At 35.4% G+C, this 27,500-nt stretch overlaps 1 protein-coding gene across 1 annotated transcript in view; it reads right to left on the bottom strand.

Annotated features, from left to right (window-relative positions):
- Positions 1–2,281: 2,281 nt before the first annotated feature.
- Positions 2,282–27,500, bottom strand: part of LOC138702121 (uncharacterized) — a 34,285-nt gene continuing 9,066 nt past the window's right edge. Inside the window, exon 3 of the mRNA XM_069829715.1 lies at positions 2,282–2,609. Coding sequence (XP_069685816.1) covers positions 2,284–2,609 — 326 coding nt within the window. The 3' untranslated portion in view covers positions 2,282–2,283. The remainder of the gene's footprint in view (positions 2,610–27,500) is intronic.

Genomic DNA, 27,500 nt, shown 5'->3' with positions numbered 1-27,500 from the left:
ATTATTATTATTATTATTATTATTATTTTGTAGAATCTTTTTTCCTTTTGCTTGGACTTAGAGGTTGAGGTTCTGTTAAATGAGGGGATGACATTGTGAGCGCTTGTAGTCCTATACAGTAGAACCCCGATTATCCGTCACCCTATTAACCGAGCGGCGGATTATCCGACTGTCTTTCTCGCCCTCTTCTTCTACAGGGACATCATTTTATTTTTACTAACATTTTTAATATTAACCTGGCTATATCTTTTGATTAAAGGTCTTGAACAGGAAACACCGCTTGCTCCCCCTTCCAAGACTGGAGTTCGATGATACTGGCGTAATATACAAACAAATCACTTTACTAGGTATAGGAGGGAAGAAAAGTTGTTCATCCATTTACGTAAACTAGGAAATATCGAAATTTTGAGTTTGATAATTTTCATTAGGTTTTTGTTTAATCAGAATACAGTACTGTATTAACACTTAGTGTTTTTACTCACGAATTGAACTATCCATTAGGACGTATTAATTATGCAGTGTATATTATACTGTCTACAGCACATTAGCGTACAATATAGAGAATGAAGTTAAATTGAAAAATAATCATAATATGGATATTTAAACACGTTTTTTAAAATGGTGACCGTTGATTTCGATACAGGCTTCAGTTCTTTTGTGCATATTATCGCACTATAGACTACTGTACCTAATTCCAATTACCAGTTTCGTCCTTCGTACCAGTAACTCATGTTGAAATAATTCCGTACCTACTCTATAAAAGAGTACCTTACGTACTGTAAATTCAATCTTCACTTCTGCCCTATCCGAAAAGATAAAATTACTCAGACATGCTATCTACTGTCCGTCCAAGTGGTTATGTCGCAGGATCGTAGAAAGGGAGGAAATCACGTGACAGTTAATTACTTAACGAGGCCCTTTTATTTAAGTTATTTTAAATATTTGTATAATATTACGTAGACGACCAATTTCTAACAAATTATGTTCTCAGAAAAGAGCTAAGACAGCCCAGCCACTAGCCTTTACAGAGAAGCGAATAGAAACAGGTGGGGGAAACCGGGATGCGACGTAGGCAAATGGACGGTAGTATTTGTGCGAAAATGACTCAATATTGAAAGCTCTTTCGTTACTGGAAAATGCGAACATATTTCTGGAACGTACTGTTTACTATAACTGTAAGGCTACTATGACTGTATATGCGGTCTTGGATCTGTGTGGAGGACGGTTGAACTTCATTAGTAGAAGGGGTGGGAGTGAAGTACATTCAAAAACTCAGGTACAATAAAAATTGAAGTAAAATAAAATGATGTCCCTGTAGAAGCCTTCACTATTACACAATAGTATGTCGCAGGAATGCTTTCGCGCACTTCTAGCAACATGAGCACTCACATGTTACTTGTGGGAGAGGGGTATTTTTCCCAACACGTAAAATAGTCACTACCTGCTTTCAAAGAAATGACCCCAACAATAACTTTCACACGATTTCAAACCCGCGCACCATTCGGTCTTTGTCCTACTGTTGGAGTGGCTGTACTGTTTAACTTCTATACAAAATGTCTTCCATGAGTGTTCAAAAAAATGTGTTGTGCTTAGTACCGAAAAAAATTGCAAGTAATAGAGGGGTTTGAGAAAATAGAAACTATGTCTCATGTTGAATCAGAATATGAGATTGGCGTTACAACTGTGCGCTATTTAGTAGAAAACAACTATAAAGTGTATAAAGTACGAGACCTCTACTCCTATCTCTCCGCAGGCAACCATCACAAGGATTCCCTTGGCGCTTAAAAGCCGTCGTTGACAACCGGACTTAAATTAGTGAACTTCTGATCCACTACCTAGCATGTTAAACACAATAGTACGGAGAAAATTACGGAATTATAGGCTTAAGTATTATGAAAATCTTTTATAGTACGGATTATCCGAGTTTTTCGATTAACCGTTCAGGCCACCCCTTTCATTACCACGGATGTTACAGGTTCTACTGTATTATGAAAGTGAAATATGTTATGATGTGGGAGAAAATATGGGAATTAAATATTTTTTCATGAGGAAATGCGAAAATTGATATGCCTTTTTGGAAGTTCCATTGAAAAACTGCCCACTATAAAGAGTCAGCCCAGCCTTTGCTTGGGGACTCGTCTGTGCTCGGTATGAATAAAGTGTGTCCAGTAGTATCGCCGTATACAACGAACATCATGCCCAAACACATCTTACTGTGAGGACTGCTGTCTGTGGAAATCTCTAAAATTCTAAATCGACACATAATTAATTATAAATTATGCTTTATTTTCTATAATGCTGGCAGCATAAGAAATACAGAATCGTTTTCAAACAGCTCGTTTGTTCTTGGCGACGAGGTGGGGGCGCATTCTTCTTCTGCCCCGGCTCCGACGTTTGTTCTTCCTCGACCGACGGGGTGTCCGTGCAGGAAATGCGTGACGAGCTGGAGGTGTTCAACAAGGGGGAATGCTCCTTCGCCCTACCGGCAGCGCCCTCCTTGTTTTCCTCTGGTTTAACGACGCTTGGTGGCTGCATTTCTGTCACTTGCGAACTTTCCGGTTCTTCCTCACGGTTCTGCAGCAGCTTTTTCTTTAAGGACCTGTAAATCTCTTAAAAGTGATAATACTTATGTTAACATATTTTGTACCTTGGATGCAATGCAATATTTTCGAAAGTAGCAATGTTACATGCTCGGGAGGAAATTAAACGCAGAATAAATAAGGGAAATGCATGTTATTATTCAGTTGAGAAGCTCTTATCATCCAGTCTGGTGTCAAAAAATCTGAAAGTTAGAATTTATAAAACAGTTATATTACCGGTTGTTCTGTATGGTTGTGAAACTTGGACTCTCACTCTGAGAGAGGAACATAGGTTAAGGCTGTTTGAGAATAAGGTGCTTAGGAAAATATTTGGGGCTAAGCGGGATGAAGTTACAGGATAATAGAGAAAGTTACACAACACAGAACTGCACGCATTGTATTTTTCACCTGACATAATTAGGGACTTAAAATCCAGACGTTTGAGATGGGCAGGGCATATAGCACGTATGGGTGAATCCAGAAATGCATATAGAGTGTTAGTTGGGAGACCGGAGGGAAAAAAACCTTTAGGGAGGCCGAAACGTAGATGGGAGGATAATATTAAAATGGATTTGAGGGAGGTGGGGTATGATGATAGAGACTGGATTAATCTTGCACAGGATAGGGACCGCTGGCGGGCTTATGTGAGGGCGGCAATGAACCTTCGGGTTCCTTAAAAGCCAGTAAGTAAGTAAGCAATGTTACATGTTGTTTCCTTGAACATATGTACTGCTATATACTAACATGTGTGTAAGTATGTACCTACGCGTGTACTCATGTAATGTATATAATCCGTGGCGCTACAGCCCGTGAAGGGCCCAGACCGACCAGCCGGCTGCTGGCCTCACGCCCACATGCCGAATCAGAGGTGAACGATCATCCAACCAGAATGGAGATGTCTAGTGGTTAGCACGATGATCCCCCCAGCCGTTATAGCTGGCATTCGCAACCGGATTTCGCTACCTATCGTATCTCCCCAAGTGCATCACGATGCTGGGTGGGCACCGGTCCCATACACTGGCCGAAATCTCATGAGAAAATTTCTTCCCCCATGAGGACTCGAACCAGCGCGCATTCCGTAACTCGAGTCCTTGGAGGTATGCCTTAGACCACGACGCCACGGCGCGGGACATGTAATGTAATGTATACCGGGGTGTAAATGGATTCTACATTTCACAGTTATTCTCCGATTTACGTGAAACTTGAAGATTTTATATGATATAAAATACCCATACATTTGCAAGAGTTATTTAAATACCATTTCGGGTTCCAATTTTTTTTTTCATCGCATAACATTAGTTTTGCAATTATTCCGGAGTTTCTATATTAAATTCGTGGAGGACGAATATTGCGTTAAAAGTGCTTTCTTGTGCACTTGGTTTCCCAGCCAGCATTTCCACATTATTGGTATTGTCATCCGTAAAAGATAAGATTATTAAATCTTTTGTTAGATGGGCGGTACTTTTTGTTCTACGGAGAAAGAAAGTATAATCCAAATCTATCGGTGTAAAATGCATTGGATGTCACCAAATAGTGTAATGGAATTCAAACCTTGTTGTTTGTCGCTGAAACAATATTTAAATTGTAATTGCTAGAAAAAGTTACATGTATTTACGAACATTATACTGCTGTAAAACTTGAAGAATAATGTTAAATATAAAACATAAAAATAATTTGAAAATACTTTCAAAATAATTACAAAAGGAAAACAAAAAAAAAAAAAAAAACAGGAAAATCCAAAAGGAAAGCACTCTTATATTCTAGCATCACCCCAATAACCAGAATTCACGGTCGGGGGCAGTTCAATGATGTTAATACAATACCAACACTATAATTGGTCTAACTATATGATGAAAAACATAAGCTAGTGTACAGTAGTGGCAAAAAATACCGGACCGACCCTTGTAGCTGATTTTAGTGTCACAGAGTCAAATTTTGCTAGTCACAAAACACATCCAGTAATTGTAACAATAAAATTTATTGCATTTCTTCGAATCTTACCGTCTTTTGTTTCCTTCAGTGCCTCAAACTTACAGACGAAAAAACTTTGCGAATTTTATTTTCATCTGGCATCAGTATTACATTTCGACCTCTATTCGGCAAACATAACTGCGTATTTTTACATTAAAAAGCAGTACATACCTCTGGCTTCGCTATCCATATTGAAATTACCACAGTTTGACACAATACACAGCACAGGGTTTCTTTTGTATCGGCTACAAGGATCGGTCCGATTTTTTTGCCACTACTGTACAATAATTAATAAAAATTAATTAAACAAAGTAAATAAAATAAACAAGATTTAGGAAGGAATATTCAAAAGAAATATATTAAATAAGTGTTGTGTTAAATGTTTAATTTTTCTCTTAAAAGGACACTGAACAAAAAAAAAAAAGTTTTTTTTTTTTTACGATAATGCGTAAAGTTGCATTTTACCCACTGTTATCAGTGTCTAAAGTGAGCCTTTAAAACATTAGTGCGTAAAAAAGGCAGTATTCACTTTAGGCACTGCTGTTCATTTTACGCACTGCCAAAGAAAATGTAATATTTAAAGTACAAACTTCATTCAGTAAGAAATTAATGCATTAACTCGACCTTTCATTACTTTATGCTCGACCATGCCGAAATGTAGTAATTATACACCTGGTAGTAGCCTTTTAATGCACCTCATTAAAGTACACCTATTCATTATAGTTCAGTTGTTCAGCCAATGAGAAATCACCATTGTACCATTATAAAAGCGCAAGTATCGATTATTCTCGGATATGCAATCGAAAGACAACTAGCGAAAAGTCACGGAGGCTGGAAATCCAATACTGTCGCAGAAGGTTATGTTCTGTTACTATAATAATTAGCGTTAATTGTAAATAATATTCAAATAAATTCAATTTGTCATCTCGTTTTTCAATTCTAAATCAATTTCCAGGTTATATCAAGACTAATCTTCATGTTATTCTCTAGATTATATCAAGGTCAATGACATTCGTTCCTCGGAAAAAATCAATACTTTCGCGTCTGCGCACATCTCACAATTTAGAAGGTCAGTTCCGCTCCTCACTTACATAACTATAACATGAATACTTATGAATAATTTCAAGTTAGAAATATGGTCGAGCATAAAAAGTCGTATGAAACTTGCCTACAATGGTAATTAAGACGCTCGTATGAAAATTATGAAACTCGCTTGCGCTCGTTTCATAAACAAACATACTCGCGTCTTAATTACTACCATTATAGGCTCGTTGCATAATGTATTATAAACATTACACGTAACACAAATAAGTAACAAATTTAACATTCATATCTACATTTCAGCCCTTATTATTCTGAAGTTATATGTAGTACTCATTGTAACAAGATTTATCATTCAACTGTTTCTAACCGCTTTTGTTTATTACATGGCTGCTTTAGAAGGCCATGAAATCTTAAACATGAATAAAACAGACGCCATTCCATGGATACTTACTTCTTAATGGCTCTGAGTTTAGATGGCCATGACATTGTGATCTTGTAACCTCTCCAACTTGAAATGTATATTTAATGTAAATTTGTGCTATTGTAGAAAAAACATGGTGTAACGCCCGCTCGTGCCAAAAGGAGAACCTTTACGAATTTGTTTCATAAATAACTATATTCATATGCTGTAGAAAAGAGGAGCTGATGGCAGCAACTCAAAATATCAAATGGTCGTCAATATACGAGCGAAGGAATTTTGTGTGCCACTGCTGCTGACGTCATACTGCCTCACACATGGCTTGCGTTGTGTAAGTTCGCAGCTGCTTGACGTTTTATTATGGGAAGAAGAAGAACGGTAATTTTCGCTATTTGGGTATGAATTATAGTGAATGTAACGTGATTAACTAAACAACAATGCACTCGCTGGGGTAAGTCGCAGCACTGTGACGTCACACGCATCGCGTGTGTCCACGTTTAAGGGTATGTTCTTTGGAAACCATTAGTCGTAGAGGGGTCTAGTTTGTGTGTATAATGAAATGCATGTTGTTTGGAATATAATATCATTCCAGAATGTTATTTTTTAGTTCAGCACCCTTTCTTTATCATCGGGACTTATTAATAGGGATATCTTATGCGAAGTTTTACCGTTAGATGGCAGGAGCGTTCCATGCGGAAAACATGTTGTAGGGCTATATTATGTCATATGCTACAGTTGATTACGTTCTCCCGCTTGTTGGTTTTCTGTGCTTGTCAAATTATATTTATAACTAGCCGTACCCGTGCGCTCCGCTGCACTTATTAGAAATAAATATAAAGTAATTACATAATTAAAATAGGACATTGGGTCCAGGGAACATTCGTGTTTGATAGAAGAATAAATCGTTTAATATGCTACTTAATTTAAATTATATTTAAATAATTAAAATGCTATCATTTTGGTCCAGAGAACACTCATTTGGTTCAAATATAATTCGTTTAACATTTTTTTAAAATTAGTCATGAATGCATCCTTTAATAAATCACTCCAAATTAATACAGTTGATTGTGTACGAAGATCATTTTTATGTTAACCTTACTGTGGATCTTTTTTTTTTTTGTTAAGTTTATTTTATTCACGCCTTAACATCTGTGGTCATGTCGCGTGTTTAGAATGTGTGGGTATATCAGCAGGACTTTTTTTACTCTTGTTGAGTTCCTGTTTCTATTGTGTGTTGTAGATGGCTTCTGCTCATATAATTGATTAGAGACTTTGCTATATAGCCTAAAATCTAAGTTACAACGAACTTAATTTATATTCCAATTTTCATCGAAATCCGTTCAGCCATTATCGCGTGAAAAGGTAACAAACATCCAGACAGACAGACTTAAATATCAGTGCTATCAAAATTTTGCCTGGAATAAAACTTATCGAAAATCATTTTTAAATAAACTTTTGTTATGTAACATTTTTCACAAAAATCAATAATAAGTGAGATATTTCGGTTTATTTAATTCGGGCCCCCTTATAACCCCCCTTTTAAATAAAGTATTTTGAATGCCATATAGCCTAAAATCTAAGTTACAACGAACTTAATTTATGTTCCAATTTTCATCGAAATCCGTTCAGCCATTATCGCATGAAAAGGTAACAAACATACAGACAGACAGACATACAAACAAAAATTTAAAAAAAGCGATTTTCGGTTTCAGGGTGGTTAATTATATATGTTACGACCAATTATTTTTGGAAAATCGAAAATTACCAGAATAATTTCGGCTACAGATTTATTATCAGTATAGATTAATTTGTATAACCTGGTGTAATTTAATATAATTCAGTGTTTTCTTACCTCATAATTTAAATTACAATAAATAACAGCGTAAACTTGTATAATACTGAACGATTCCCCTTAAGAGATGGATGAGGAAATCTGCAGTATGCAGAATATAGGTAGATGCGAGTAAATTGAATATTCATGAACCTAAACGAGAACTTTGAGAACGAGGTACACGAATAAAATAAATAAATAAAATAGGAATTTTGTCGAAGATGATAATTATTATTATTGTAAGTACCGTACGTTAAAAACAGGATATTCAGCCAGCAATGTGTTTTTTAATGCAATGTTTGATAAGATGATAAATAATCGCACGATTATTCCTGTGTTTTGTTGGTTAAGGACATGCAGTTTTGAATACTATGTAGGATGATTGAAAATTTGAAGTAAAAACACGGTTTTAATAATTAGTCTACAGCACATTAAAAACATTATTCACGAAGTGGATTTCGGCTATGGATCGTCCTGGATAATAAACATCCCAATTAATCTAGAGTTTACTGCAGGCGTAAACTTCGGAGACTCCTAGAAGTACTAAATATAATCTAAGCTAACATAGCTTGCTGTCGAGGTTCCATATGTTTTTATTATTTTTTTTTTCCCACTTCCAAAATGAAACTGTAACAAGCAATTTCTTACTTGAAGTAGTTCTTTTTGTTTATTAGCTAGCTTCTTTAGGCGCAATTTAATTAGTTAAATTTTTTTTAAGTTTTAAAGCATAGGTTCAGAGTATTTCGGGACCTTAATGAAGACAAAAGGCTTTCCCTGGTTTTTACATATAGGAACACAACAAACATTTGGCATTTTGAGTTGTTTTTAAGAGTGTTTAATGCACTAATACACTACGTAAATCCTCAATGTTTATATACTGGAAAACAAATGCACACGCAAAGCGCATCCCTCAAGATACACGCGCGCTATCTGTTGGTGCTAGTTCAGGATATTCCTATTCGGGGTTATTTTAACAAAGTAATTCTGATAGTTTAGGACCAAATCTTGAGCTGTTCTTTAGACCGTCAGTAGTAAAACGTTTGGGTTCAACTAAGGGATTCATCCGGTTTCTTTATGTGTCAAAGGCCTATATATGAGTAGCCTATTTAACTTGGAATTGTGGTTTTTGTAAATGTCGTAATAAGTATTAATGAATTTGGCAGATATTGAATAACTTAAAATGTGAAAAAAAAAAAAATTAATTATAATATCCAGCACAGGGCCAGGGAAATAGGATTAACTTCTGCGGACCTGGCGGAAATGCTATCACGTGCGTCGCTTGTTCTGTTGACGAATATATTGACTTAACTAAGGCTCGAGAGTGCTAACTAAATGCACGGCATTTTTCTAGTACCACAATCACGTCTTCTGTTTGCAGACTAAATAGCCGTTAGCAGTAGTTTGCATTGCTACCTGCTATTGAAAATCCACAGTCCTTCAGTTTTGTTTAATAGAGAGGATAAAGAGCGGCATGAAGATGTACACACCAGTATACTTTCCCATATGTTTTACGCTATTAGTAACAATTCAGTTGTCGACCTGGTTGGCCAGTTGGTATAGCGCTGGCCTTCTATGCCCAAGGTTGCGGGTTCGATCCCGGGCCAGGTCGATGGCATTTAAGCGTGCTTAAATGCGACAGGCTCATGTCAATAGATTTACTGGCATGTAAAAGAACTCCTGCGGGACAAAATTCCGGCACATCCGGCGACGCTGATATAACCTCTGCAGTTGCGAGTGTCGTTAAATAAAACATAATTTAAAACAATTCAGTTCCGTTATCATGTTGCGAATGTTACTGTTTACAGTGGCTTGCATAAACGAGAACATTAAATCCAGACGTTTGTGAGTGACTGAGCATGTAGCACGTATGGAAGAATATTTTTTTGGGTTATTTTACGACGCTGTATCAACATCTAGGTTATTTAGCGTCTGAATGATATGAAGGTGATAATGCCGGTGAAATGAGTCCGGGATCCAGCACCGAAAGTTATCCAGCATTTGCTCGTATTGGGTTGAGGGAAAACCCCGGAAAAAACCTCAACCAGGTAACTTGTCCCGACCGAGATTCGAACCCGGGCCACCATGGAAGAATAATAAAGTGCTTAAAATTTGTTAATATGTCGTTATTGGTAGAAGAGGAAATGATACTAAAGGACATGCTACTGGAGCTAAATGACAGCTGTGAGCAGTATGGGATGAAGATAAATGGAAACAAGACGAAGAGCATGGTCATAGGGAGAAAAATAAAGAAGATAAACTTGCGAATTCTAAATGAGGCAGTAGAGCAAGTGGACAGCTTCAAATACTTGGGGTGTGCTATAAGCAGTAACATGAACTGCTGCCAGGAAGTCAAAAGGAGGATAGCAATGGCAAGGGAATCAATCAATCAATCAATCAATCAATCAATCAATCAATCAATCAATCTTCTTAATGTATCCAGCTGTTTTCTGACAACAAAAAGTCCACTATATTCCACTGTAGTCTTTTCAGTTTCTTTTTTTTTATGAGAAATGAGAGGTAGCCTATTTTGATCGGTGTTCATTATAGATGCCTGTTGCTAGTAGCCAGCGTTGGGATGTAATCAAAATGGCCAAGGAAGCTTTTAATAGAAAAAGGAGCATCTTCTGTGTACCTCTTGAAAAAAAACTAAGCAAGAGGCTAGTGAAGTGCTTTATATAGAGTGTGACATTGTATGGGGCAGAAACATGGACATTACGACGAAGTGAAGAGAAGCGAATAGAAGTATTTGAAATGTGGATATGGAGAAGAATGGAGCGTGTGAAGTGGACAGACAGAATAAGAAATGAAGCTGTGTTGGAAAGAGTGGGTGAAGAAATAATGATGCTGAAACTGATCAGGAAGAGGAAAAGGAATTGGCTGGGTCACTGGCTGAGAAGAAACTGCCTACTGAAGGATGCACTGGAAGGAATGGTGAACGGGAGAAGAGTTCGTGGTAGAAGATATCAGATGATAGGCGATATTACGATATATGGATCATATGAGGAGAATAAGAGGAAGGTAGAAAATAGGAAACATTGGGGAAAGCTGGATTTGCAATGAAAGACCTGCCCTTGGGCAGAACACTAAATAAAATGAAATGAATACGCCACGAGTAATGCAACAATATAGCCTGTGATAAAAATTACCTACAGAGACATCAATACAGACATGGAAATTCTACACATCCAACCAAAAAGCCAGAAACTAAACACACTAGAACAATACAAGTCCACACCTGTGGAGTAACGGTCAGCGCGTCTGGCCGCGAAACCAGGTGGCTCGGGTTCGAATCCCGGTTGGGGCAAGTTACCTGGTTGAGGTTTTTTCCGGGGTTTTCCCTCAACCCAATATGAGCAAAAGCTGGATAACTTTCGGTGCTGGACCCCGGATTCATTTCACCGGCATTATCACGTTCATTTCATTCAGACGCTAAATAACCTAGATCTTGATACAGCGTCGTAAAATAACCCAATTAAAAAATAAAAAAAACAATACGAAATATACAGACACACAAAAACATATCCAAATGAAATTCTCAATACAAAACTCAATTTCAGAACACACACACTCTTTGACTCCACATTACACTACACAATCACACTCCCACAGGAAACAAAACAAAAGGCGCCAAGACCAACAACAACCAAAAAAAACAATACGAAATATATAGACACACAAAAACACATCCCAATGAAATTCTCAACACAAAACTCAATTTCAGAACACACACACTCTTTGACTCCACATTACACTACACAATCACACTCCCACAGGAAACAAAACAAAAGGCGCCAAGACCAACAACAACCAAAAAAAAAACAATACGAAATATATAGACACACAAAAACACATCCCAATGAAATTCTCAACACAAAACTCAATTTCAGAACATACACTCTTTGACTCCACATTACACTACACAAACACACCCCCACAGAAAACAAAACAAAAGGCGCCAAGACCAACAACAACCAAAAAAAAAAAATACGAAATATATAGACACAAAAACACATCCTAATGAAATTCTCAACACAAAACTCAATTTCAGAACACACACTCTTTGACTCCACATTACACTACACAAACACACCCCCACAGGAAACAAAACAAAAGACGCCAAGACCAACAACAACCAGTTCTGAAGAAGGCCAATAACAGGCCGAAACTTGTTAACCAGGTACGTTAAAATTTAACACGAGAAAGACATATAATACATATTCCGAAGTGATATAGTGTTAAAAGTTGTGTAATCAAGATGAATAAAAATTTAAAATGTGTTATATCATGAACTTCAGATTTTGTGAGGCCTGAAATGGAAATAAACGCATGCGTGCTGTCTGAAGCCCCTCTGCATGACTAGCGATATCTGTTAACAGTTTTCAAGAAATGTACAAACATGATGTACAGGGACATCATTTTATTTTTACTTCAATTTTTATTGTACCTGAGTTTTTGAATGTACTTCACTCCCACCCCTTCTACTAATGAAGTTCAACCGTCCTCCACACAGATCCAAGACCGCATATAGAAACAGCACTGAGTTAGTGAGTACAGTACGTTCTAGAAATATGTTCGCATTTTCCAGTGACGAAAGAGCTTTCAATATTGAATCATTGGGCTGTCTTAGCTCTTTTCTGAAAACATTAATTTGTTAGAAATTGGACGTCTACGTAATATTATACAAATGTTTAAAATAACCTAAATAAAAGGGCCTCGTTAAGTAATTAACCGTCACCCTTTTCTACGCTCCTGCGACATAACGACTTGGACGGACAGTAGAAAGCATGTCTGAGTAATTTTATCTGTGCGGGTCGGGCAGAAGTGAAGATTGAATTTACAGTACGTAAGGTATTCTTTTATAGAGTAGGTACAGAATTATTTCAATATGAGTTACTAGTATGAAAGACGAAACTGGTCATTGGAATTAGATGCAATAGTCTATAGTGCGATAATATGCACAAAAGAACTGAAGCCTGTATCGAAATGAACGGCCACCATTTTCAAAAATGTGTTTAAATATCCATATTATGATTATTTTTCAATTTAACTTCATTCTCTATATTGTACGCTAATGTGCTGTAGACAGTATAATATACACTGCATAATAAATACGTTCGCATGGCTAACTCAGTTCGTGAGTAAAAACACTTATTGTTAATACTGTACTGTATTTTGATTAAACAAAAACCTAATGAAAATTATCGAATTCAAAATCGCAATATTTCCTACTTTACGTAAATGGATGAACTTCTTTTCTTCCCTCGTATACCTAGTAAAGTGATTTGTTTATATTTTACGCCAGTACCATCGAACTCCAATAGTGGAAAGGGGTAGCAAACGGTGTCGTTAATCCAAAGGTATATCCAGGTTAATATTAAAAATGTTAGTAAATAAAAAATGATGTTCCTGTGTATTTCATTTTCTGTTTTGCGTTCTACCCCTAGAAGAGATCATTTTAGTACTTCCTGAATTTACTTCGCTGCTTTATTTCTATGCGCTATTGAGATTGTTTTGAAACTTTATAAGTAAACAAATGAAAGGATATAGTAATTGCGTAGTCTCATTTCTGTTATCATTTATCGGGCAGTACATCTCACTTGACGATTTGTGTCAGAGGAGGAACAATTAATTCTGTGGCCGGGAGGGAAAAGGTCTTAAGTAAAAATTTTATACTTTTCAGGAAAGCAGTAGAAATATTGAAATTAGTGTCAATTATAGAGTTTTTTTTAATTAAGAGGTTTTTCCTGGATATTATTTGTTTATATTTCTTCTAAAATAAATAATGTTGCTCACTTAACAATTATCTTGATTATTTCCAAAAATAGCCGCACTTAAGCCCTTTTAAGACTAGAAGCCAAACTGAGTAGTAGGGACTATTTAAACATAAGACCTTTTTCATGTCAAAATAAATGAGAAATGTAGATTATTAGGAATGCAAAATGGGTCTTAAACAATTATAGGACTGTTTACCTGGTGCTTAAAGTTTTAAAAGGAAAGGGCATCAGTATGTGATAAAATGGCTAAAATACAAGTTAGACCTTTTTAATAGGGAAGCATGGAAAGTAAACATGTGATGTTTGTAAGGAATAAAGTATTATATATTCTTAAGTCCTTTATTCTGTGTGTGCTCGATTCAAAAAGTACTTAGGACATTTGGTAACGCTCTATAAATCCAGTCAGGAGTCTTATTTGACTTTAACCGTTTTACCAGATTGTAGAGAATTGTTTCCGCTTTCAGAATATATAAAAATCTCATTTTCACAAAAAAAAATTGACTTAGGACCTTTTTCCTCCCGGCCACAGAATTGTTTGTATACATCTGAATTCTGATTAATGTAATATGTTACTAGTCAGCGATGTATGCAAGGGAGGGGGAAATTAACTGGCCCTACTACCCTATTATCTCCTGCCTTAGTTGCGACATATAATGTCTTATTGGTATCATATATGAGATTCCAACCTGTCTTCACTAACAACAACATATCCTCATCCAGTCGTCATCACACAACCAATAGACCTGTATGTATTGGCCGTGGCCATCAGCATAGCAACCGATTACTTTTCGATTATGACACCAATCGAATGAGTTTTATTTACATGTCTGCCTTCACATAACAATCTACTGTTTTGCACTTCTTGCCGTATTATTAGCAGACTGCCTGCACTTGCGCCATCTGTTATGTGTCGTTGCGTCTTAGTTTCATCGTCGGCCGGTAGATGTCCTCCAAATAATGGCGGCAGGCGACAACAGAGTCCGTGGACATCCACGGACTCTGAGCGGCAAAAAACAGAATATTCGTTCAGTTCTCGATGTAAATTTTCTACATTAAGTATATAACTCGAGATACTGTCGTTTTTAATAATGAATATAATTAAATAAATTTATAAATCTTCTCACTATTCGTGAGCTGCCACAAGGGACAAAGAGTACTTAACCATATAAATGTTTACAAGTTCAGTGAACCATTAATTTTGTTTACAAGTACATATTCAGCTGCAATTACGTCTTCGGTCTTGCTAATAAAAACTCTATGTACAGACGTTTAACTGTCTTATACTTATACAATGAGTAGCTCGTTTATAAGTCGTGTGTAAATTCCTTACTAATAATCACTACATACGTCGTGTATAACAGTATCACTGTTACACAGCTACGTCATAGTTTCGTCATTACTTCGTTACGAAAGGTAATAGAATATCTGAGGTTCTCTATTGCATCCGGTAGAGCGCTCTAGTATGGCGTGTTAAATATCGATAGTACAACTGGCTCTAATCGATTACCACACTACATTTTGGTCAAAGAGTACAAGTTACAGCAATATTATTCTAATAATTCTATGATCTTTGGTTTGTTCTTCTGTGGTTACAAGGTAACCATCATCATAAAATGACAGTCGATAAGAACAGCTGTTAGAGGGGCGGACATTTTTTCGCTATATACAACGCTAAAACAAGGGGTTTCGTGTATATAACTACTGCAAAGCAATTCCCATTGTATAGTTACTGCCTGTATATACGTCCATAGCTTATTCACGGTTTATTAGTAACGTTTTCTGTCTCAACTCTGCATGAGTCTCGTATAAAAACTATACACGGTTTATTAGTAAGACTGTAAGTATATAACTCGAGATACTGTCGTTTTTAATGATGAATATAATTAAATAAATTTATAAATCTTCTCACTATTCGTGAGCTGCCACAAGGGACAAAGAGTACTTAACCATATAAATGTTTACAAGTTCAGCGAACCATTAATTTTGTTTACAAGTACATATGCAGCTGCAAATACGTCTTCAGTCTTGCTAATAAAAACTCTATATACAGACGTTTAACTGTCTTATACTTATACAATGAGTAGCTCGTTTATAAGTCGTGTGTAAATTCCTTACTAATAATTAGTACATATGTCGTGTATAACAGTATAACTGTTACACAGCTACGTCATAGTTTCGTCATTATTTCGTTACGAAAGGTAATAGAATATCTGAGGTTCTCTATTGCATCCAGTAGAGCGCTCTAGTATGGCGTGTTAAATATCAATAGTACAACTGGCTCTAATCGATTACCACACTACATTTTGGTCAAAGAGTACAAGTTACAGCAATATTATTCTAATAATTCTATGATCTTTGGTTTGTTCTTCTGTGGTTACAATTCCCATTGTATAGTTACAGCCTGTTTATACGTCCATAGCTTATTCACGGTTTATTAGTAAAGTTTTCTGTCTCAACTCTGCATAAGTCTCATACAAAAACTATACACTGTTTATTAGTAAGACTGTTTGTGATTTGTGGAAATATACCTAGTTTCAGAGAGGCAGTGTTACAAAAATGTAAAGAATGCTAATGAACTTGGTTTCATTTCGAATATAGGTGATGCTTCAGGAGAGCAATTGATCCTTTCAATGCAGCTAAGGTTACAACCGAAATAATAGATGTAGGTATTCCAAGCCTCTTAAACGCATCTTTCATGAAGAGAGTAGCGGTACCTCTTGCTCCAACCAGAAGTCCGATTACTTCTAGCTGGTACTTTTGGAGGTAATATGGAATGGTAGGATTGTAGATATTCTTTTTCTTTTCCTTATCCACTTCTGCTGGCTGTTCCTCATTCGTTTCGAAACGCACAGTGGGATCAATTATGAATCCAGATCTTGTAGATTCCTTGAAAGCTATTATATTAACCCTAGCACTGCTAAGGGGGGGCAAAAATTGCCCGCACTATTTGTTTTATTTGTGTAGAATATGTAATTGTTGACCTGAAGAAACAAGATTGTAGGTAGTTGTAGATTAATATCTCAAGTATATAATGACATGGACTTATAATTTTTATGATTTATTTAAATCTGCCTACCATCTTCATTTATAGTGCGGGCAATTTTTGCCCCCCCTTAGACATGGGTGTGACAATTTTTCTGTCTGAAAATATTGATCAATAATCAGACTAATATACATTGTTTGATTGTTGGTACCATTGGATATACAAATTTAATTCAAATTATGTTGTCATTGTTGCTTTTAAAGTAATAACTGTCTTATTATTCAAACTGGAACAGTTGGAAATTAGTTGTGTGAAATGTCTCGTAATAATCAGAGTGTCAAAATGTCTCGGAGTTTTCTCACAGAAAAAGAGGTGACAGCTATGGTAAATGAAGATAATATAGATGATGCAAGTGATCCAGAAGAAGATGATAATGTTGTGACATACGACAGTGACACTGAATATCACAGAGAAATTGAAAGTGACTCAAGTTCGCGAAGTTCATCCCCTGATCAGCAGCACGCTTCTACTTCTGACATCGCTGTTATAGCAAGAAGTGGTAGGGAATATACTACTGCACCTCCAAGGCAAGTCCGCAGGTCAGTACAGAATATAGTGAGTTTCCATGAAGGTTTGACAAATAAAGGTTTGACCTCTAATGCGTCAGAATCTTTCAAAAAGTTTATAACTCCTGAAATAGTGAACATTATTGTGCATCATACTAACGAAGAAGCTAGTATTAGGAATCTAAAACTTACATACACAGAAGAATTATATGCCTTCATTGGTATTTTGATACTCATGGGTGCAAATAATGACAGTGAACTGCCAATTGATGATTTATGGGGAAAAGTACTGGGCAAGAACATCTACACAGCTACAATGAGTCGTATTCGATTTGGAGAACTTCTGTCCTTGATTAGATTTGATGATAAGCAAACAAGAACTGAAAGACGAAAGCAAGATAAGTTTTGCCCCATTCGTGAAGTTTTCTATAAAATTGACGAATTGTTTGTAAAATGTTACATACCTAGTGCACATCTAACAATCGACGAAATGCTCTCGCTCTTTCGAGGAAGATGTCCATTTAAAGTCTTTATGAAAGACAAGCCAGGCAAATATGGCATATTGATTAGGATGTTATCGGATGCACACACCCGGTACATTCTGAAAATGGAGGTCTATGCAGGAAAGAACGAGCGACCCGCCGAGGAACGGAGTGCAAAGGCAGTTGTTAGACGCCTAGTGAAGCCGCTGGAAGGAACCGGAAGAAATGTAACAACTGATCGTTATTATACATCCATCGAGCTAGCGGAGGAACTTTACAATGATGACAAGCTGACTTTGGTGGGGACATTGAAGAGTAACAGAAGGCACATACCGGAAGAGCTAAAGAAGACGCAGGGTCGAGAGCTATATTCCTCTAGATTCTTATTCACAGACCCGAAAACAGGCAAGGCACCAGTTACCTTGGTTTCATACATCACCAGACTCAAGCCCACTAAGAATCTCCTACTTCTATCCACACAACATAATGATAGAAAAGTGGATGAGTCGACAGAGAAAAAGAAAACAGATGTTAATCTATACTATAATGAAACAAAAGGAGGTATAGACAGCATTGATCAAATGACGCGGCATCACTCTGTGAAGCGGGGGACTAGAAGGTGGCCACTATCTATATTTTTCACCTTGATAGATATTGCATGTCTCAATGGTGGAACAATTTTCATGAAAAACAACCCCGACTGGAATAAGAAGAAGCATAATGTAAGAAGGCTCTATATGCTAGAGTTGGGCCAACAACTAGTTAGGCCAGTTGTGGAAGAGAGAGCCAAGAATATTATAGGTTTGCAAAAGCCTATCATCTCTGCAATAGAAAGTGTTCTAGGGAAAACGCTTCCCAGTACTAGTGTAGTTGTTCCTTCTGGTGCATTGTATTCACGGGGAAGATGTCATCTCTGCTTGAAGACAAAAAGCTCTAAAAGGGAAAAAGACAAAATGACAAAAGTGTCTATAGTTTGTTGCAGGTGCTGTAAATATGTTTGTTCCACTCATTCTGCAAAAACAATCATATGCACCAATTGTGAAAATGAAAGTGAAAGTGAGTGAAAAAAAAAACTATTGACAATTGAGCAATTTGTGACTTTGATTTTTAGTTTTGTTATTTGTGGTCTACAATAGTTTTGTTGATTACTTAGTACAGAAAAGCCTGAAGTTTAAAAAGTCAAAGCATTAGCCTATATGAGAAATATACGTTTTTATAAGACTATTTTCAAAAACTCATATACTGTATGTGTCTTTTAGAATGTTCCTGATATAGACAATTGTGTAGTAAGCTAAATATTAAAATAATGTTTTGTTCATTACTTAGTACAGAAAAGTCTGAAGTTTAAATATCCAAAGCATTAGCCTATGTGAGAAATATACGTTTTTATAAGACTATTTTCATAAATACTTATACGTGTGTCTTTTTTTAATGTTCCTGATATAGAAAATTGTGTAGTAACATAGTAAAGTAATTCTTAGTCTATTAAAAGATCAAAACAAAGCGCGGGCAATTTTTGCCCCCCTTAGCCATCCACGTGACAGATCGAAGCTTAGTAGTGCTAGGGTTAAGTGACGGAGAGAACATGTACTTATTTCTGTAGATGTTCGAGGAAAATAAATCTCTTGGAATGTTAATCTTAACAACGTCTTCACTGCGTTGGAATTGCTGCTGATTGTTACCTTGATTATCTGAAATATGCCTGTGTGTCAATAGGATTTAATAAAATAAAACTGATGAATTCAGGTGGTGGCCCGGGGAGGGAAATTCCGGATTTTAGGATGCCTCGCCTGCGGGAGATTGGGATTTTTTAAACTAAAAAATATAATTTGTAGGTGCAATATTATATTTGAATTTGACATGGCGTTTACGTAACTAAGATTGTTGTTGATCTTGATTGTTGTTGTTTAGTGAACTGTTCGAAGACAGATCAGAATCTCACAAGTGATACCAACAAGGCACCACTTATGAGGCAACTAGGTCAGGAGATAATGGGGTAGGGTGGCCAGTTCATTTCCCCCTCATTGCATACATCGTCGACTAGCTACATATTACACTAATCAGACTTCAGATGCATACAAACAATTGTTCTTCCTCTGACACATATCGTCAAGTGAGATGTACTGCCTGATAATATATATGCATATCAGCCAGAATATCAATAAAAGGTACGAGTATTTTTAATACTATTTTTTTACGCTCGAGTAGAATTTTTTTCTGTTTTTACACTTTTAGTGCAACAAATATCTTTAATTATTTTTTTTTAGTAAAATAAGAGGAAAATCGTATAGACATCACCATAACCAAAACAAATAACAGACACGAATTCAAAATATATAGGAAACCCACTACAACCACAACACATATACACAATTCATCAAATCATCCCGTACAACATAAACATGCAGCTTTCCGTACAATGACACACAGATTAATTAATATACCAATGAACAATGACAACTACACTGAAGAATTAAACACAATAAAATATATAGCACAAGACAATGGATACAACCCTAACATAATAGATACACTAATAAAAAAGGCAAAACAAAAACAGACCAAACCAACACAAACAGCACGCGAGAATAAATACATAACATTAACATATCACAATACCAATACCCACAAAATTGCAACTTCATTCAGAAAACTAAAGTACAAAATTGCATACAAAACAAATAATACAACACAGAAATACTTAAATAACCACACTAAACATTCAAATATATATAATTCAACTGGAGTTTACAAATTAAAATGCAATAGTTGCCCACATTTTTACATAGGACATACAGGAAGATCCTTTCATACAAGATACAACGAACATATTAAAGCTATAACCAAACCTTACATTACATCAAATTATGCAGATCACATTATCGACAATAATCATGACTACAATAATATAGAAACAGATATGGAAATTTTACACATCACACCAAAAAGTTTACAGTTAAATATCCTAGAACAATACTAAATATATAAGAACACAATAGCACACCCACATTACATACTTAATACGCAACTACAGTTTAATACGCACACATTGTTTGACATCATAATACGTCATAACCAGGGAACGGATTTATATGGACTAAAAATATATGAAATATGTAAATATATATGTAGTTATTTTTACCAAAATATGGAATTAAATATGGATTTTTACCAAAATATGGAATTAAATATGGACTTAAAATTATAAAAAAATGACTATGTACGTTAAATATTGGTACATTTTAATCAAACTAAACAAAAAATATAATGGACGTACCTTATCTTCCAATGTAGTTTCAACAAAACACAATTTTTATTGTCTGTTACCATAACAATAGGTTACAAACATTTCTTTCAAGTGCTGAAAAGTGAATCTTCTTCTATTGTCTCTGAGGATAGATTTATACTGACTAAAAGAGCGTTCGACGTCACAAGAAGTAACTGGTACATAATTCAATTTCACAATGTCTGCTGGGGATAAGTCCAAGTTAATCTTCACTGTTGATTCACCACTCATCACAGCAACAACCTTTTGTAGTTCTTCATATCCAGGGTTTTTTGAAAGTACAGTGTCCACCTTAGCTCTTACTGCATCTGCAACTTTACCTCTACCACGATTCAGTTGTTCCACAGTACTATTTATAATTTCAAAACTTTCAGATAGTGAAAGGTGCCTATTTTGGAGACTTTTGAGCGTTTTTATGATGCATGAAAATGTATGCTGAATGTGAGCTAAGTCATTCTTCACACTTATGTCACAGGTAACTGTTTTCGCAGTATCAATTGAGACTGCATCTTCAGAGTCCAATGCAAGGAGAACATTGTTAATAGAGTCTATATGTTCGGCATAATATTCAACTGCTTCTAGCCATGTACCCCATCTAGTTAAAATTGGCTTTGGTGGCAATGGAATTTCAGGGTACATTTCTTTCAACACGTTAACTCTACTGGGAGCTTTGAGAAATACTTTTTTCACTGATGAAATCAACAAATCTACTTTAGGGAAATTGTCTCTGACCACTTCTGCCACACGATGAAATGCATGCGCCACACAAGTAAAATGAGTCAATTTAGGATATACAACAGATAATGCTTGTCCAGCTTTGACCATATAAGGGGCAGCATCGCTAATAAAGAATAACACATTATCGTACATAATACCCTTTGGCCACAGGATACCCATAGCTTCGTTGAACAGTTTAACTATAGTTTTGTTATTGCACTTTTCTAGAACATCACAATGTAAAAGAATTCGTTCAGAATATTGTTCACTTAACAAACCGATAACTACATTACCAACAAGTCTACCTTCTTTGTCGGGAGTCTCATCAATGGAAACCCAAATTGAACTATCTTTAATTTCATCTCTTATCTTCTGTATTGTCTCATCGTAGATGGATGGAGCATACGTCTTCCTAAGTGTTGACTCATCCGGGATTGTATGTTGAGTATATTTTTCAAGGAATTCCCTGAAGACCTTATTCTTTAGTTTGTAGAGAGGAATATCAGCAGAGATGAGAGAACGGCACAGGTCGATGTTAAACTCAGATCTTACATTCGATGTTGTTGGTTGTGTTAAAAACAATTGTCTCTGCTTGGAATTTAGTTGTTTGTTGGCCTGATGTTTACTAGTTGTAATGTGTTGTTGCACCAGGAACTTTTGTGTAGATGATACTGCACACTGACACAAATTACAAAATAATATTTTATTGTCAGTTGATAAACCATCTTCTTTAAATTCTGAAATGTAACTTGTTAGTTTTGATTTTAAATTGACTGAATGACGTACTTTTGGCATATTTACCGTCTTTATAGTATGATTTACAAAACTGAACCTATGTGTACTCTGACTGGCATTTAACTGTTGAGCTGCACAACTGAAGTCTGTTAAAAATTTTAAATTAAATTAATACAGTTTTGTAACTTACTTTCCCATTGTTGATAGGACTGCTAATTTTCAAATAACTCTGATGTTAAAGGGATTACTGAACATGTGTTTAAATCTCTATTGTTGAAATGTATTTTTAAAAGTTAATGGAATTTTGTTTTGTTTTATTGTTAAACCTAATATAATATGGACTGTTTTATATGAAATATGGAAAATATATGGAAATTAACGAAAATATGTACTAAACTCTAAAATATGGAAAAATATGGAAAATAAAAGTAGGATTTTTCAACCCTACACATTGTGAAACATAAAGATAATGCAAAATATAAATTATATTAGCTTTATAAGTAAATATGTATTTACATATAAATCCTTTCCCTGGTCATAACATACAGACAGCCAACCCCCACCATAGGAACAACACACCCCCACCCCTACCATCGACAACTGCACATCGCAGAGCCAAAATCAGCAGTGGTTCAAGAAACACTGAAGACGACGACAAATAGCGTCGAAACGGGCCGTCTGTCGAAGGTAAATACCTTTTTAAACAATTTTAACACTTTTAACGTGTGACAGAGTAAATTTTATGTTTTTAACAAAGTGTTAACGTGAACTTTAATCAATCAATGAATTGTATAGTAAGTTTTGTTTCTGAAAGTCTGACAAGTATGTAGACAAAAATTCTGGCCATAATAGTAGCAATTTTTGAAAACCTGAATTCACACAATTTAAAATTACAAATTAAAAGCACAAAATTTCAGAGATCTATCTACAATAGTTTAGAAAATTGAAATTTCACTCAGTCTAACCTTAATAGGGCTTCTAGTTTCTACGGTCTCCGCATTTTCCACTCGAGCCAAACAATACAATCTTGTCTCAAGAATGAATTCAGAACTTCACAAATATATTATTTCATTCTTGCAAATAGCAAATAGGATTAAATTCAGAAATGCTTGATTTGAAAGGGAGAAGATGGTAAAAATTTGACACTGATCCTAATTGGTACGTTATTTTCATTTGTTTTATGTAGAAATATAATTGCTGAAACAACTTAAATACATTACATATTACACTAATCAGACTTCAGATCCATACAAACAATTGTTCTTCCTCTGACACATATCGTCAAGTGAGATGTACTGCCTGGTAATAGATGTACATATCAGACAGAACCTCGATCTTGATGGTTGAAATTTAAACCTTCTGAGTTTTCAGTCTTGATTGTTACAGTTGAGAATTCAGCTGTGCTATGTTTTCATTGTCGTGCTTAGTTTTCAGTATTAATTTTGTTAGCAAATATATTAATTATGTTTACTAAATAGTTACAGCATAAATAGGCTAATGCAAATATAAACTTTTCAGTGTATGATTGCCAGACAAGACACCGTTTACTTTTCTATAAATAAAATACATATTGAGGAGTCAATGGAAAGTGCATCCGTTACATGTAAAGAAGAAAGTTCTCGATTGGCTTTAAATGCAAATGAAATCTGTGAACCGGTAATCCCATCTGTGTTACCTTCATCTAGTGCTGTTAGTGGTGAGTCAGTGAATAAAATGGTCGTATGTAAAATCAAATATAAAAAGCAATGGGGAAACTAAATATGATTAGTTGTATTTCCATAGTATTCGGGGTGGTGCATTTTGTAAACTGTGTGAAATGCACTTAAAAATGACCTCGAAGCTCTTAAAAACAGGTGGGGATCTCATATCAGTGCTCTTTAAAATGTTTAAAAAAGCTACTGGAAGAGGCATTCGTCTAATTTAATTACTACTTGTAGGCTTACTAAATGTAGGTGATTTATGTAAAAAATGTCAATAACACCGGCTTTATACGACCGTTTTACTCAGAAGGATAGTTCATATTTACCATAATGTCTATATTAATATTTAGCAGTATCTAAAACAAATATAAACCAATTAAAGCTCAATTTGTTTAATTGACCCCATTTTTCCATGTTCCCTTTTACATAGACTGCCTTTGTTGTTACGTAAGATCTGAATTATTGTTTCTTTTGCTGTCGGTTTCACCTCCAGTGTTGCCAATTTAGCGGTTTTCCCGCTAAATCTAGCTTTTTTGGATAACCATCTCGCGGGTAAAATTATATTATCCCGCTTAGCGGGAATACTAGCGGTTTTTAATCTTAAAGTTTCTGAAATGAAATTCATATTAGCATTATAAGCGGCTTTCATAATTATATTTAATTCGTTTAGTGTGTGTTTTGTGAAATAATGGATGTGTTAATGTAGTGATAATTCCATATTATATATGTTACCGTTAAAACCCGGAATCCGTCAAAACCAGTTCCAACTAGTAAAAACTAGTTTAAGCAAATAAAGATAGATAGAAAGTGAGTTTTCTTATGATCTATAATCAATGTCAGGTTAGGTTTGGTTTGTTTAGGTTTTTGTTTGGTAAAAGCCTAAAAAAAACTATACAAACCAAACCTAACCTGTCATTGATTCTAGATCTTACGAAAATTCGCTTTCTATATATCTATATTTTCAAACTAGTTTTTATTAGTTGAAACTGGTTTTGTCGGATTTTGGGTTTTAACGGTAACATATATAGTGCAATAAGAATTGAAATATGTTGTGTCTGTGATAAAAGTATTCAAAATTGCTTTATAGCGCTACACTGGGCATGATAAAAGTGTGCAATATTCGTTACATTGGTGGGTGGATGCTCTATATTGACCATTATTATTATTATTATTATTATTATTATTATTATTATTATTATTAGCCGTACCCGTGCGCTCCGCTGCACCTGTTAGAAATAAATATAAAGTAATTACATAATTAAAATAGGACGTTTGATCCAGGGAATATTCGTGTTTGATAGAAGGACAAATCGTTTAATATGTCACTTAATTTAAATTGTATTTAAATAATTAAAATGCGGTCATTTCGATCCAGAGAGCAATCATTTGGTGCAATGACAATTCCTTTAACATGTTTCTTAATTGTTATTACATGCAACCATAGTTTAATCACAGTCTAGTATATACAGTCGCGAAGCTCAATACGTAGTAAATATGCAAACATTAGATAGTTGCTCACCACTAGGATCGCTAATATCGCCTCATTACAGGCAATGCAAAATAGAACCGTCACAGTCTATTGTTTCTAGCACCCTCAAAACTCAAGCTTCGTGACTGTATATAGTATACTGTGGTTTAATGAAGATTGACATATCATTAGTTTTAATGTGTATACTTTGTATTACTTGCTATATGTTTCCATTGAATTATGATAGGCTAACTTAATTTTAACCCTTGTTTTCTACCTCTTCAGTAAATGGCGCTTGGCCCACCATGGTTCTGAACCCTTCAAATAACTTAAATAGTGATACAGCATAAACAGTGATATGTAATTATATTTCTTTCTTTCGGAAATGTAAGAATTCACTATCTCCTATGTACCATTGCCATGGAATGAATAAATGTGTTTTTTCTTCCTACTCAAAAATTTTATATTTTGCACATAGGAATTACTGAAGGAACAACAACGCTATAATCTGAGGCGGCAGTGAAAATGTATTGTATTGCTATTTTAAAAGTCTTGTACATCCTTAAATATCAGTCCTATCAAAATTTTGCATAGAATAAAACTTATCGGAAATCATTTTTAAAGAAACTTTTGTTATGTAACACGTTTCATTAAATTAATAATAAGGGAGATATTTCGATTTATTTAATTCAGACCCCCTTATAACCCCCCTTTTAAATAAAGTATTTTGAATGCCATATAGCCTAAAATCTAAGTTACAACGAACTTAATTTATATTCTAATTTTCATATAAATTGGTTCAGCCATTATCGCGTGAAAAAGTAACAAACATCCAGACAGACAGACAAACAGATAGACAGACAGACAGACAGACAGACATACAAACAAAAATTTCAAAAAAGTTATTTTTGATTTCAGCAGGATTAATTATACATGTTGACACCAATTATTTTTGGAAAATCGAAAATTACCAGAAAAATTTCGGTTATAGATTTATTATTGGTATAGATTATTATTATTGTTATTATTATTATTGAACAATAAGTATACATTAAAATCTAGAGATATTTGTTAGAAAATAGCGGGTTTTCGAAAGTCATCTAGCGGAATTATACGAACAACTGTTGGCAACACTGTTCACATCTCCATGGTAGTGTATATCTCCCAGGGGAAAAGGTCTGAATTGAACATTGGTTGGTCACCTTGTCTGAAACAGGCCTGTTTAGTGATTTAATACAATGAAACATCCTTTATTTCGTCAACCTCCATACTAACTGGGATAAACTCCGTTTGTATGTGGTTCTCGTGTTTCTTTGTGATGAACACTTGGCTCTGTAATACACTCAATATGAACTGACGTCGTAACGGGAATGGTCGGACCTTTCATTCGTTTTCTCAGATGAAATAACAGACGTAGACTCATGAAATCCACGTACGGGACTGTGAAGTCCTGTGATTGGGTCACGATTGATTGTCGATGCCCATGTGTTAACATTTCCGTGAGGACGGGTCTGGCTGCAGTCATATTTATTGCTGAAATCATTGTCGCTCTAACAACATCCAGTATGTTTGTCCTCTATATTCCATATTGCTTTCATTGTTTATATTTTATATTTCATCCTGCCTAAGGTTTTTCCGTGGTTTTCCTAAGGCGGTAAGACAAATTTCGGGATGAGCCCTAAAAGAAATGGGCCACGAACCTTCATTCATATCCCCATGACCCTTTCATTACTCTAAATCAATTAATAATTACATTTATAATAAATTCATAAATCAATCGACCTCCTATAAAAGCCAGATTGGCTAGTCTCTTATATTGAGACAACTGATCCTGCCTAAGGTTTTTCCGTGGTTTTCCTAAGGCGCTAAGACAAATGTCGGGATGAGCCCTAAAAGAAATGGGCCACGGACCTGCATTCATATCCCCATGACCCTTTAATTACTCT

Source organism: Periplaneta americana, chromosome 6 (genome assembly GCF_040183065.1).
Source record: "Periplaneta americana isolate PAMFEO1 chromosome 6, P.americana_PAMFEO1_priV1, whole genome shotgun sequence".
In the NCBI taxonomy this organism is placed as follows: Eukaryota; Metazoa; Arthropoda; class Insecta; order Blattodea; family Blattidae; genus Periplaneta; species Periplaneta americana.
This window is presented reverse-complemented; position numbering and strand designations above follow the sequence as displayed.